General features: G+C 38.7%; 1 protein-coding gene across 1 annotated transcript in view; it reads left to right on the forward strand.

Moving 5' to 3' along the window:
- Positions 1-12098: 12098 nt before the first annotated feature.
- The window catches only part of CFH (complement factor H), a 61494-nt gene continuing 61015 nt past the window's right edge, over positions 12099-12577 (forward strand). Inside the window, exon 1 of the mRNA XM_007539760.3 lies at positions 12099-12430. Within this exon, the coding sequence (XP_007539822.2) occupies positions 12373-12430 (58 nt within the window). The 5' untranslated portion in view covers positions 12099-12372. The remainder of the gene's footprint in view (positions 12431-12577) is intronic.

Raw genomic sequence — 12577 nt, forward strand, 5'->3', positions numbered from 1 at the left:
ATTCCCCAATAAAGAAAAAATAAATAAATTTGAACTTACAAACAGTCCATACAAAAAAGCAAGTTTCAGACGACTTTAGAGCATGTTTTACCACTGTTTTAAGGAACAATTGATTCTAAATAGATACACGATTTTTTCAATGTATAAAAAAATTTCAGTTCCAAAATTCACTTTATAAGACTCCCCTTCTCTCTTCCCCTCCTCTCTCAATTTCTCTCTGTCCTATCCAACAACAAACAACCTAGACAGGATGGCTGCTAGGAACAGTGAATTTGTGGTGCAGGCACCAAGCCCCAGCAATAATCCTGGAGGCAAAACCAAAACAAAACAAAAAACCCAGCAATATTTATCAAACATAAAATGAATAATTTCTAATTCAACTTCAACTACATTAAATTTTGTTTTTGCTGTAAAGACTCCAAAATGTTGGCAATTGGAACTGAGGTCTAAATAATTGGTATCATATGTTATCATCTTATAAATAACTCCCACAAATCAAAACTAAAAGAAACTTATAAATTACTAAAAAAATAGACAAATTATTGAAAAGCATTACAGAGAGGCAACAAAAATACATGAAAGCTATATAGCATTATAAGTTATTAAATAATTGACATTAAAATCATATTGAGATACATCCATATAATTATTAAAAATAGCTGTAAATATGCACAAGGACCCAGGTTCAAGCCACTTCTCCTTACCTGTAGAGGGGATGCTTCACGAGTGGTGACGCAGGTCTGCTAGTGTTTATATTTCTCTCTTCCTCTCCATCTCCCCCCTCCCCAATTTCTCTCTGTCCTATTGCATTAAAAAAAAATTAAACAAACAAACAAAAAAAGGCTGCCAGGAGCAGTGGATCTGTAGTGCTGGCACTAAGCTCCAGCAATAACCCTGGTGGCAATTTAAAATAGAAAAATAAATAAATAGGGGCCAAGCAGTAGCATACTGGGTTAAACACATACAGTACAAAGCCCAAGGATCCTAGTTTGAGCCCTGAGCTCCTCACCTGCAAGGGGGTCACTTTACAAGCAGTGAAGCAAGTCTTTAGGTGTCTTTTGTCTCTCTCCCTATCTCCCCTTCTTCTCTCAATTTCTCTCTGTCCTATGCAATAAAATGGGGAAAAACATGACCATCGGGAGCATTGGATTTGTGGTGCTGGCATTGAGCCCCAGTAATAACCCTGGAGACAAAACATAAAATAGAATAAGATAAAATAAAACAAATAAAAAATAACTGTAAAACCCCTAACAACATCAAATGTAAATAAGTATGCTTAGCAGCCAGGAATTTCCATGCACTGTTGGTAGATCTATCAAATAATATAGTTGCTCTACAATACAGCTTGACAGTTTCCAGTTTGGTACTTCAACAAGGCTCAGAAATCTTACTTCTTTGTATTTACCATAGAGGAGTTAAGACTTACTATACACATAAAATACTTAATACCTGCAAAATCTACATATAAACATTTATAGAAGCAGGATTCATAATCACAGGAAGCTAGAAATAACTCAAATGTTTCAACTAGTGGATACAAAAACAAATCATGGTAGATCCAACCATTCCACAAAATAATTCTCAACTATAAGGAGGAACAAACTGGATGAATTCTAGTGCAGTATTATTTTAACTTTTTGAGTGACATGCAAATTGCTACTGCAGGATACAGTTATATGACATAAAAGAAATAAGTCAATGATTGCTAGGCATTAAGAGTGGAGGAAAGTTTCAACTATTTCTCAGGCAGACACAGCACAGAAGTAGTGTACAGTACATGCAAATGAGAAATCCAAAGTTGATTCTGAGAACCAGTTGTAGCTGAAGATGACCAATGCTTTCCAATCAATACTTGACAGTGTAGTTATCTGGAAAAAGCACTTCAGCAAGTGATTCAGGGTAACATTACAGCCATCTTGCCAGCAGGTACACTTGATAAGATGTATTTAGAATGATGGTTTCTCTGTGACCTTTCTCCAAAACTCTACAACTTCAATGCCATAAGAAACCATCAAATAAACTTCAAAGCATTCTTCAAAAATACTTTGTCAGTACTCCTCAGAATTGCCTGCTCAGCAGGGAAAGCCTAAGAAACTATATCAGTCTAGAAGAGCCCAAGGAAACACAGTGACTAAATACAATGCAATAGTCTGGATGAGATTCTGGAATAGAAAAACGGCTAAGAAAATCTGTGGGGAGTTGGGCAGCAGCACAATGGGTTAAGCACACCTGACGTGAAGCACAAGGACCCGTGTAAGGATCCTGGTTCCAGTCCCCTGCTCCCCACCTGCAGGGGAGTCACTTCACAGGTGGTGAAGCAGGTCTGCAGGTGTCTATCTTTCTCTCCCCCTGTCTTTCCCTCCTCTCTCCATTTCTCTCTGTCCTATCTAAGGATGACACCAAGGATCAACAACAACAATAATAATTACAACAACAATAAAAAAAACAAGAGCAGCAAAAAGGAAAATAAATAAATAATAAAGAAGAAAATCTGTGTAAAGCATGGAGTCTAATTAGTTACTATGGATTAATTTTGGTCTATTAGTTGTGATTAATGTATCATAGTGATATAGGATGCTAATAGGGGAAATTGAATATGAAGTGCTGAAGATTCTCCATATTGCTTTTTGCAATACCTATATATTATTAAGATAAATTAACATAAGGAAAATAGAAATGTGAATATTCTGCTACTAAAGGAGTATGCTTCTCGTAGTCTGGGGGGTAGCTCAAAGGATAAAGCATTGGACTCTCAAGCATGAGGTTCTGAGTTCAATCCCCAGTAGCATATGTACCACAGTGATGCCTTGAATAAGTAAAATATTTTAAATTATTATTTTATCAATTTTCTTAATTGTTTCTTTAAAATTCTTTTAAATCTTTGTTTATTGGCCATAATGAAGAGGGTAGAAGGAGAAAGAGAGAGAGACAGAGAGAGACAGAGAGAGATGCCTGGGGCACTACTTCACTGCTCACATAACTTTCCCCCTGCAGTTGCGGGACAGAGAGAGAGGGAGAGAGGGGGAGAGAGAGAGAGAGAGGCAGACAGACAGAGAGAGAGGCAGACAGAGAGAGAGAGAGAGATAGCGAGTAAGGGAGAAGATTTATAAATAAATCACATCATAAACAAAAAAGGAGACGTCACATTAGACACCATAAAAATCCAAAGTATCATGTGAGAATAAACTTTCAGAAGCATACACCATCCAGAGACTAAGCCAGGAAGAACTTCAAAACAAGAATAGACCAATTACAGCAAAAGGAGCTGAAACCATACTACTAATAATAATGACAATAATAATAATAATAATAATCTCACTGCCAACGAAAAGCCAGGCCCATATAGTTTTACAAAAGATTTCTACAAAACCCTTGAAGAGGAGCTATATCTGTACTCCCCAAACTCTTTCAAAATATCAAAGACACAGGAATACTCCCTAACAGATTCTACAAAGCCAAGGTCACCCTATACCAAACAGAAATGCAACTAAAAGAAAGCTGCCTTGATGAACACAGATGCTAAGTTATTTAACAAAATTCTAGTCAACGGGTATAGCAGTACATTAAGATTGCGTACCATAACCAAGAAGAATTCTTCTTAATTAAAATCCTCCACCATGAAAAATATATCATAGTCGGTATTCCCAAATACTATCCTTGTTGACTTTCTGTTCACGTTGCTGCTCTTTCACTGTATCATTGCTAGGCACCTGTAGTTCATTATTCTCTACGTAGTTAGTACCATGCAGCACGCATTTATTAAATGAGACAATGGTAAAGGAAGAAAAACAAAACAAAAGTCTTGGGCATGTCTGTGTAAGAATCATGAGAAAGGGGGTCGGGCGGTGGCTCAGTGGGTTAAGTGCATGTGGCGCAAAGCCAAGGACCGGCGCAAGGACCGGCGTAAGGATCCCAGGTCGATCCCCCGGCTCCCCACCTGCAGGGGAGTCGCTTCACAGGCGGTGAGGCAGGTCTGCAGGTGTCCATCTTTCTCTCCCCCTCTCTGTCTTCCCCTCCTCTCTCCATTTCTCTCTGTCCTATCCAACAACGAACAAGAACAACAATGGCAATAATAATAACCACAACGAGGCTACAACAACAAGGGCAACAAAAGAGAAAAAAAAAAGAATCATGAGAAGAAGATGGAAGGATAAATAAAACATAACACAAAATGTTAGAAAGGGTTAATATTAGGAAAATTCAGATAATGAAAGAGAGGTGAGAAGTTTCTAGAAAAAAAAATATATATATATCAGTAGCCTTAAATGTGTCAGTGTGAATAAGGGGAAATTACCCTTAAGATTTAATGTTGTGGGAGTCGGGCAGGAGTGCAGCGGTTATGCGCAGGTGGTGCAAAGCACAAGGACCAGCATAAAGATCCATGTTCAAGCCCCTGGCTCCCCACCTGCAGGGGAGTTGATTCACAAGCGGTGAAGCAGGTCTGCAGGTGTCTATCTCCCCATCTCTGTCTTCCTCTCCTCCCTCTATTTCTCTCTGCCCTATCCAACAATGAAGACATCAATAACACCAACAATAATAACTAAAACAATAAAAAGGGGGCAACAAAAAGGGAAAAATGAATAAATAAATATAAAAAAAGATTTAATGTTGTGAGATGAATTTCATCTCGCCAAAAGCTACGTTAATTTCTGACCTTCTATCAGTGAACATATCTTTATTTGAAAATAGGGTCCTTGCTGATGTAATAAAAATAAAATTAGCTTATACTGGTTTAGACTAGTCCCACATGCAATAATTTTAGAAAGAGAAAGTGAGAGAAGAGGGAGAAATAGACACAGAATCACAGACGGGACATAGGAAGGAAGCTCATGGGACTTTGGAGGCAGAGGTTGAGTGACGGCATTGTAACCCAGGAATTTAAAGGGTTACCACAATCACCAGAAGCAACGAAGGCCTCTCCCCTGCTGTCTCCAGGATGCTTTTATGTGCCACCAGGGGGTTGGAAATTAAGATAAGTTTCCTGGACATTAAAAAAAAAAAGTGGGGGGGGGCGGGGTGGAGCACCTGGCTGAGCGCAGGTAACAACGCTCAAGACTGAAATTGGAGCGCTCAGTCCCCACGTGCAGGGGGAAAGCTTCACAAGTGGTGAAGCACTGCGGCAGGTGTATCTCTGTCTCTCTCTCTCCCTATCACTCCCTTCCCTCTCTATTTCTGACGGTCTCTATCCAATAAATAAATATAATAATAAAAAAAATCTAGAAAAGAAATAGGGGGTTGGGTGGTGGTGCACCAGTTAAGTGCACATAGTAGGAAGCACAAGGACTAGCGCAAACATCCGGGTTCAAACCCCGGGTTACCCACTTGCGGGGGCAGGGGGGGGTCGCTTCAAAAGCTGTAAAGCAGGTCTGCTGGTGTCTTTTTCTCCCCCTCTCTATCTTCCCCTCCCCTCTCAACTCCTCTCTTAGCCAATAAAACGGGAGGGAATATACTGCCTGTAGCATCAAAGAGCTATTGTCATTAAGAAACTTCTCTCCTAACTTAATTTTAACCAATATTGCAAATCTGGTTTCCAGAATTTAGTTTACAGTCAGATCATCTCTTTTCTTTCTCCTTCCATCCTGCTTTCCTATTTTCTTTTTTATTTTCTCTTATTTTCTGGTATTATCTTTATTTATTGGACAGAGACAGTCAGAAATCGAGAGAAAAGGGGGTGACAGAGAGGGAGAGAGACACCTATAGCCCTGCTTCACCACCTGCAAAGCTTTCACTCTGTAGGTGGGGACTGGGGATTCGAACCCAGGTCCGTGTGCACTGTAACATGTGCCACCCCCCGGCATCCTGCTCTTTGATTTTCCCTTCTTTTTCCCCTTATTTCCTCTTTCTATTATGTGACTTAATTCTGTTTTTCTTTGCGAGCACTCTATAGGCAAAGAATAAGGAAAGCTTTTTATTTTATTTTATTTTATTTTATTTTATTTTATTAAGGTGAATGTATGTTTCAATCTTAAACTAGCATAAGGACTAGGCAAATGCTTTGATTTGCCTCCTCGATTCCTGAAGTTCATACTGCTTTAGCTACTAGAAATCACACTTAGTAGAGAGGTTACATGAATGGCCAGCAGTAACCATTATTTCCCCAAGAATGGGTTTCTACTGGCCTTGGCCATTGTTCAGAAGAAAAAAAAAGTAACCAATTATAAATCTTATTATAGGAAATCTTGGTATACCAATTTTCCTCATTCTTACTTTTCAAAAATTAAATATTTGACATCTTCAATATAAAAATAATCACCCCTACCCTGCTGTCCCACAAAGTAGATCATTGCACTACAGTTAAGATAGGATGAAGGACAGTACATAACTATATCTGACTATTTTATTCAACCAGATTTTAATTCAATCACCTTTTACACAATATCCTTGCATAACAAGAAGTAACACTTTTAGTCTCTGAACAATAAAAACAGTAGCTTTTAGAACTGCGGTCAGTGTTGGAGTGCTGGTGAAATAATAGCTCTATACTGCTTTGCCATGTGCACCAGCCAGGTTCCCCCCACACTGAAAGAAGCTTTGACGCTGTCCTCCCTCTCCCTCTCTCTCCCTCCTCCTCCCATGCCCCTTTTCCCTTGTCTACATCTCTATCTCTGTATCGATCTTAAAAAGTCCACGTGGCGCAAAGAGCAAAGACCGGCGTAGGTTTGAGCCCCCGGCTTCCCACCTATAGGGGAATCGCTTCACAGTAGGTGAAGCAGGTCTGCAGGTGTCTATCTTTCTCTCCCCCTCTCTGTCTTCCCCATCTCTCTCCATTTCTCTCTGTCCTATCCAACAACAATGACATCAATAACAATAATAATAACTACAACAATAAAACAAGGGCAACAAAAGGGAATAGATAAATAAAATATTAAAAATATATTTTTAAAAAAGTCCAGTGTTGGAACTCAAATATATTTCTAATCAATTTCCTGACAAAAAACAAACCAGAATACTATTAATGGAAAACTGAAGTAAGGATATGTTCCACCATTTGAATTACTGAAAGAATATTTTAAGCTAATTTTCAAATCAAGTATTTCTACAAAATGGCATTTTAGAGAAGATGACTCTAAAATTATTATTATTATTATTTTGGCCTCCAGGGTTATTGCTAGGGTTTGGTGCTTGCACTATGAATCCACTGCTCCTGGAGGCTATTTTTTTCCCTTTTGTTTCCCTTGTTGTTTTATCATTGTTGTGGTTATTATTATTACTGTTGTTATTGGTGTCATTGTTGTTGGATAGGACAGAGAGAAATGGAGAGAGGAGGGGAAGACAGAGAGGGGAGAGAAAGACAGACACCTGCAGACCTGCTTCACTGCTTGTGAAGCGACTCCCCTGCAGGTGGGGAGCCAGAGGCTCGAACTGGGATCCTTGCCCAGTCCTTGCACTTTGCGGCCATGTGCACTTAGCCTGCTGTGCTACCGCCCGACTCCCTCTAAAATTATTTTTTCAGAAATGATTTGTGGATGGACCTTTTCTTCTCTTAGAATATCTGAAAGAATGAATCCTCGGGGTCATTTACCCAGTGTAGCACACGTGTTACTCAGTGCAAGGGGCTGGATTCTGCAGTTCCCACCTACAAGACCACTGCATCATAAACAGTGAAGCAGTACTACACGTGTCTCTTCATTTTCCCCTATTTTCCCTTCACTCTCAATTTATCTCTGTCTCTATCAAGAAAGAAAGAGAGAAAGAGAGGAAGAAAGAAAGAAAGAAAGAAAGAAAGAAAGAAAGAAAGAAAGAAAGAAAGAAAGAGACAAAAGGTCTCCAGTGTTGGGTCCGGCTATCCGAAGGAAATCACCAAGAGGTCAAAGTGATGTAAAAACAAAGAGTCTTTATTTGCTAGCTAGCGCTAGGGCCGAAAACACTGACACAGCAGCCCTCTAGTGTTCCACCTCGAACCCCAGCAGGAGATATATAGGGTATGGGTTACATAGCATACATGACAAGCTTAGCCTTGTGGTTATCTTCTTTACACATCTGGGGGGCAATGTGGGGAAATGTTTAACTGTCTCTATCTCTCCGGAGATGCCTTGGAAATGCTTAATGGTCTCTATCTCTCTGGAGATGCCTTGGAAATGCTTATTGGTCTCTATCTCTCCGGAGATGCCTTTCTTAATGCTCAGCTTATCTTTGTTCCTGTTGACTCAGGGCCATGGGTTCAATCTCCAGTAACCGTCCTGAATTCCAGGACCTGTTTTTCTCGAAACTGGGGCCTACCTCTTTTCCGCAGTTTTTGGAGCCTGTCAAGGAGTCACTGCAGTCTGCATCCTTCACCAGGAACTGTAAATTTGTAGTGCAGGCATTGAGCCCCATCAATACCCAGTATTGCAAAAAATAAAATAAGAAGTCTCATCATATAAGTGTCGTTTTTTTAATTTGCTGATGGGATTAAATAGAGGTATTATTCACAATAAGAAGTTTAATTAGTAACTAATAGGATTAAGCTTAAACAATGGCCATCATGTTATTTTTAGGAATCTATAGAATCATATCTAATCTACTGAAATTTGGTCATGTAGCCAGAATGATTTTTACATATATTTGATTCTATTCCTTTGGAATAAAAATAGTGAAATAAAATAATGCATGCCATGATTTAAACAAATGGAAGTTCTCTGTTTACTGTTTTAAACTTCAATTTGATATTAATGATGATATAAAACCCAAAATAATTGGTTATATCAACTGATTATACATTTACTTTCAGCTAACTACTATCATAGTCAAGAGTTATTTTTCCCCAAGAAATTATTAGTTCTATCTAATACATCAGAGTACATAATTTATTAGATAGCTTAGAAAAATAACTTACAAAAGGAAATTATAGTCTATCAAGATGTAGTTTAGCGTCATTACACAAAATAATAACATTGTGCCTTACGAGCCCAAAGAAAAGCCTGGAAAAAGACCAAATCTAGGAGTTTCCTCTGTCCAGGGCAGAAATTGGTAACAAAGTTTGAAATAATAAATACTTGGAGTCAGAAAGGCTATGTGACTAGTGCTTGCATGTTAAACTGTGGAACCAGACAGTCTGGGTTCAAATCTACTTAAGTCATTTAAACCCGCTCTGAAACTCATCTTTTTTTTTATATATGAAAGAACTGCTTTATAAGATTTATGAGGAAATTAAAGTAGATAATCCAGTCAATACGTCAGTTGACAAGTCATTTAGTCATTAACCAGCAAAGCTTGGAGGGGTGAAGTGATGTCATTGCTGAGTCAGGCAAGTGACTAGGCTTACAGTTTTTTGACATGGCCTAAAAAGTCTCAGAACTGCAGCTGTGTTGTGTATTGTGCTCTAAGTGGATCCATGGGAATATGGGAAATAGCCATAGGGAAGGGGAAACTAGTCTTCTCTGAAGACTTTGAAAGATTTCTGTATGAGCTCACAGATGACTGTGGAAATGGCCGAGGAGAATTTTTTTTTTTCTTTTTCTCCCAAGGAACTGAATTATCTGAAAAGCTTGCAATCTAGTTTTAAAGAAGTCCCCAATGAAGTTAGCAGAACAAATGGAAATAGAGGTTCCTGTGTGTTTTCACTTTGTCACCAATAGAGCTAAAGGAAATCTAGAATCCCTTTCTTCACTTCTGTAGAAGCAATTAAATTGGAATAGACTAGTAGTATGCAGTTGAGAAAAGGCAGAACTATGAGTCTTGTAAGAGTGTGGTAGAAAATTAAGATATTTAGGATTTTTACTTGAAAGTCAAAAGATATTCTAGAGTAGTCTGAAAACTGATATTTACTTTAGGTAATGATTTTTATTTTTATTTTTTTACTTTTTATTTTCAGGCAGTGTCTTTTAGGTTGTTTTTCTTTCTTTAAAAATGGGTTATGTTAATGAGATAAAAGATACAGAGAGAAAGATACAGAGGAGGAGAAGACCACAGCACAGTTCAACTCTGGTTTATGGCAGTTATGGGGATTGAAACTGGGACCTGAGAGCCTCAGGCATAAAAGTCTTTTTCATAACCATTATGCTGTCCCCTGGAACCTCTAAATTGTTTTTCATGAAGCCGTGAAGGAAAGATAACAAGCATAGTTGTCAGAACATTTTAGCTATCAAGTTTCAAGATTTGGGTGCATGTTGTTCAAAAGCCAATTAAAAAAAAAAAAAACTGGGATTGTTGAGAAGAAAAAAGGTTTTGTTTCAGGACTACCAACCTAAGAAAATGTAAATCCATGTCTCAAAGAACCTTCCTACCCTCTCCGCAGGGGGTGGGGTTGTTAAATTCTTCAATCAGGAAGTGGGGACAGGATAAGGAAAGGGGACTGGGTATGGGGAAACCACAGGCATGCAGAGATGTGTGGGAATCTTGATGCCACAGCTCCGTGGTGGAGGACTGACATCTGATAAGTGTTTTATACTTGGTGGTATAGTCATGATTCAGGGGTTAGCCTTCTCTGTGGTCTCAGTCCTTCATGACCAGTTCCTGAAGGAACTTTTTTCCTTAAACAAGCAAGGCTATTTTCTGCAAATTGAACACTGTCTAAAACAGTCATTTTTTTATAGCTGTATCAGCACTAACAGACTAAATGGATCTCCAGCTTGGTTACATTTTAAATTCTATTAGGAGAACCATACTAAAACAATAATGAAAATTTAAAAAGGATACATGATTGAGTGAAAGAGAGAGAGGGAGCGGGAGAATCTGAATAAGGCCAGAGCCCCACTGGGCTCTGATATACTTGGTGCTAGGGACACACCCTGGGCCCTCAGGCCTGCCAGCCTTCTGCCCTATTGCTGAACAGCCTCATTAGTTTCCAGCAAGTTTTGTGTAGTTATCAGCTTCAGGAGATACCACAGAGGATATCTAAATAACTAATTGTTACAAGAAAGTTGTTCAACTTCATTAGTCAACAGAAAAATACATACTAAACCACAGGGATTTCCTGCTTTGTGATTACCAGTCAGGCTATGAAGACTAAAAACATGAGGCATTGTTGCAGACTAAGAACAACTCAGACTGCTGAGTTTGAATGGGAATGTCAAAGGATACAATTATTTGGAGAAACTGTACAAGTACCTATTAAACCTAAACATGTTCATACACTAAGTTCTAATTTTCCATTTTTGGTAGGTACTTAGCAGAAATTAGGTTGCCTGTTGACAAGTATTATTTGTAACAGAACCAAACTAGAATCTACTTAAATGTCTACTAACAGGTACACCAAATAACAAATGGATCTTCAACTGAAACTATACACCAGTAAGAATGAATTAATAATGAATGTGGTTGCATGAACTTACGATAATGTTAATGAAAGACTTGTAAACACTAAAGAATAACTTCTTACTCAGGTTGTGTAAGGTACAAAGTCAGTGTCTTAGAGATCTGGATAGTGCCAGTGTGTGTGTGTGTGTGTGTGTGTGTGTGTGTACAAGGGAGAGTAGGCAAGCAGGAGGGCTGCCCAAAGGAGAGTACTGGTGGGGGCTTCCTGAGTTTAGGGCTAATCAGTTTCTTGACTTTGGTGCTAGTTTCCTGAACATTGAATTTTCTTGTACTCAGTATTCAGTTAACTGCTTGTTTTCTCTTTATGCATATTCTATTTCAATAGCTTTTAGAAAATGAACTTTAAAATTTCCTGGTTCTTGAATTATTAAACTGACTTATGGTTGAGGGAGGTCATATGATGATTATGCGGAGAGACTCTCATGCACAAGACTCCAAAGTCCCAGGTCCAATTTTATACCCCTCCCGTACTCTACATAAACCAGAGCTCCAAACAGTGCTTCAGTAGTAAAAACTAAACAACTAACTCCTGAGAATGATGTTGCTTCACACACATAAAATAAGCCTTTATAAGTTAAATTTTATGTATTGTGGGAAAAGCAGACTCCTCACAATCAGTCAGCACTTCATTCTTGGCAAAGTTTGCTCATGCTATCGGGTCTTGATTGTGAAAGCATTGCCTAACTTTAAATCCCGTAAATGAATTTTAGAAGACCTTACATTATTTTATCTGAGGTTTACACACAGTAGATTTGATTGGGACTTGACTAATCTGAGGGTTTACGAATGTTAGATTATCACCAGCTAGTTCTCTGCACATTCCAAGAGCCTGAGCTCCCAGGGAAAAACATGCCTGGTGCTAGAAAAAGGAAGAGCAGGTCTCAGCATTAACATTCAGTGGGGTGCCGTGGAATCAGTTCAAATGCTGGCACTGCTTGGGGGTTGTGGTTGACTTTTTTTTTCTTTTTTGAAAGTTTCTGGTGGGTGGAGCATTTTGTAATCCCTTTCATGACCAAACTGTTTCAACTTCCTCTTGGGGGAAGTACTTTCCTGCTCTAGCCACACTAACTTTGCAGACGCGAACCTGAGGTAGCACGAGCAGTTTCAGCTACTAAATGTGCCCCTAAACAATTCAAAATGAGATTTCCGGGAATAGTTGTATGGCTTATGTTCTGGACTGCTTGTGTAGCACAAGGTAAGATTGAAATTGGAAGACTGTCTTTTGTTGACTACATTGAAAACATTTGCTGATTTTCCTTTCACAGTGGTAATAAAATTGTGGTTTAGAAAAAATGATTTAAGGGGGTAGACAGCATAATGGTTATGCAAAGAAAAAGTGATT

The sequence above is a fragment of the Erinaceus europaeus genome, chromosome 19, assembly GCF_950295315.1.
Source record: "Erinaceus europaeus chromosome 19, mEriEur2.1, whole genome shotgun sequence".
NCBI lineage: Eukaryota > Metazoa > Chordata > Mammalia > Eulipotyphla > Erinaceidae > Erinaceus > Erinaceus europaeus.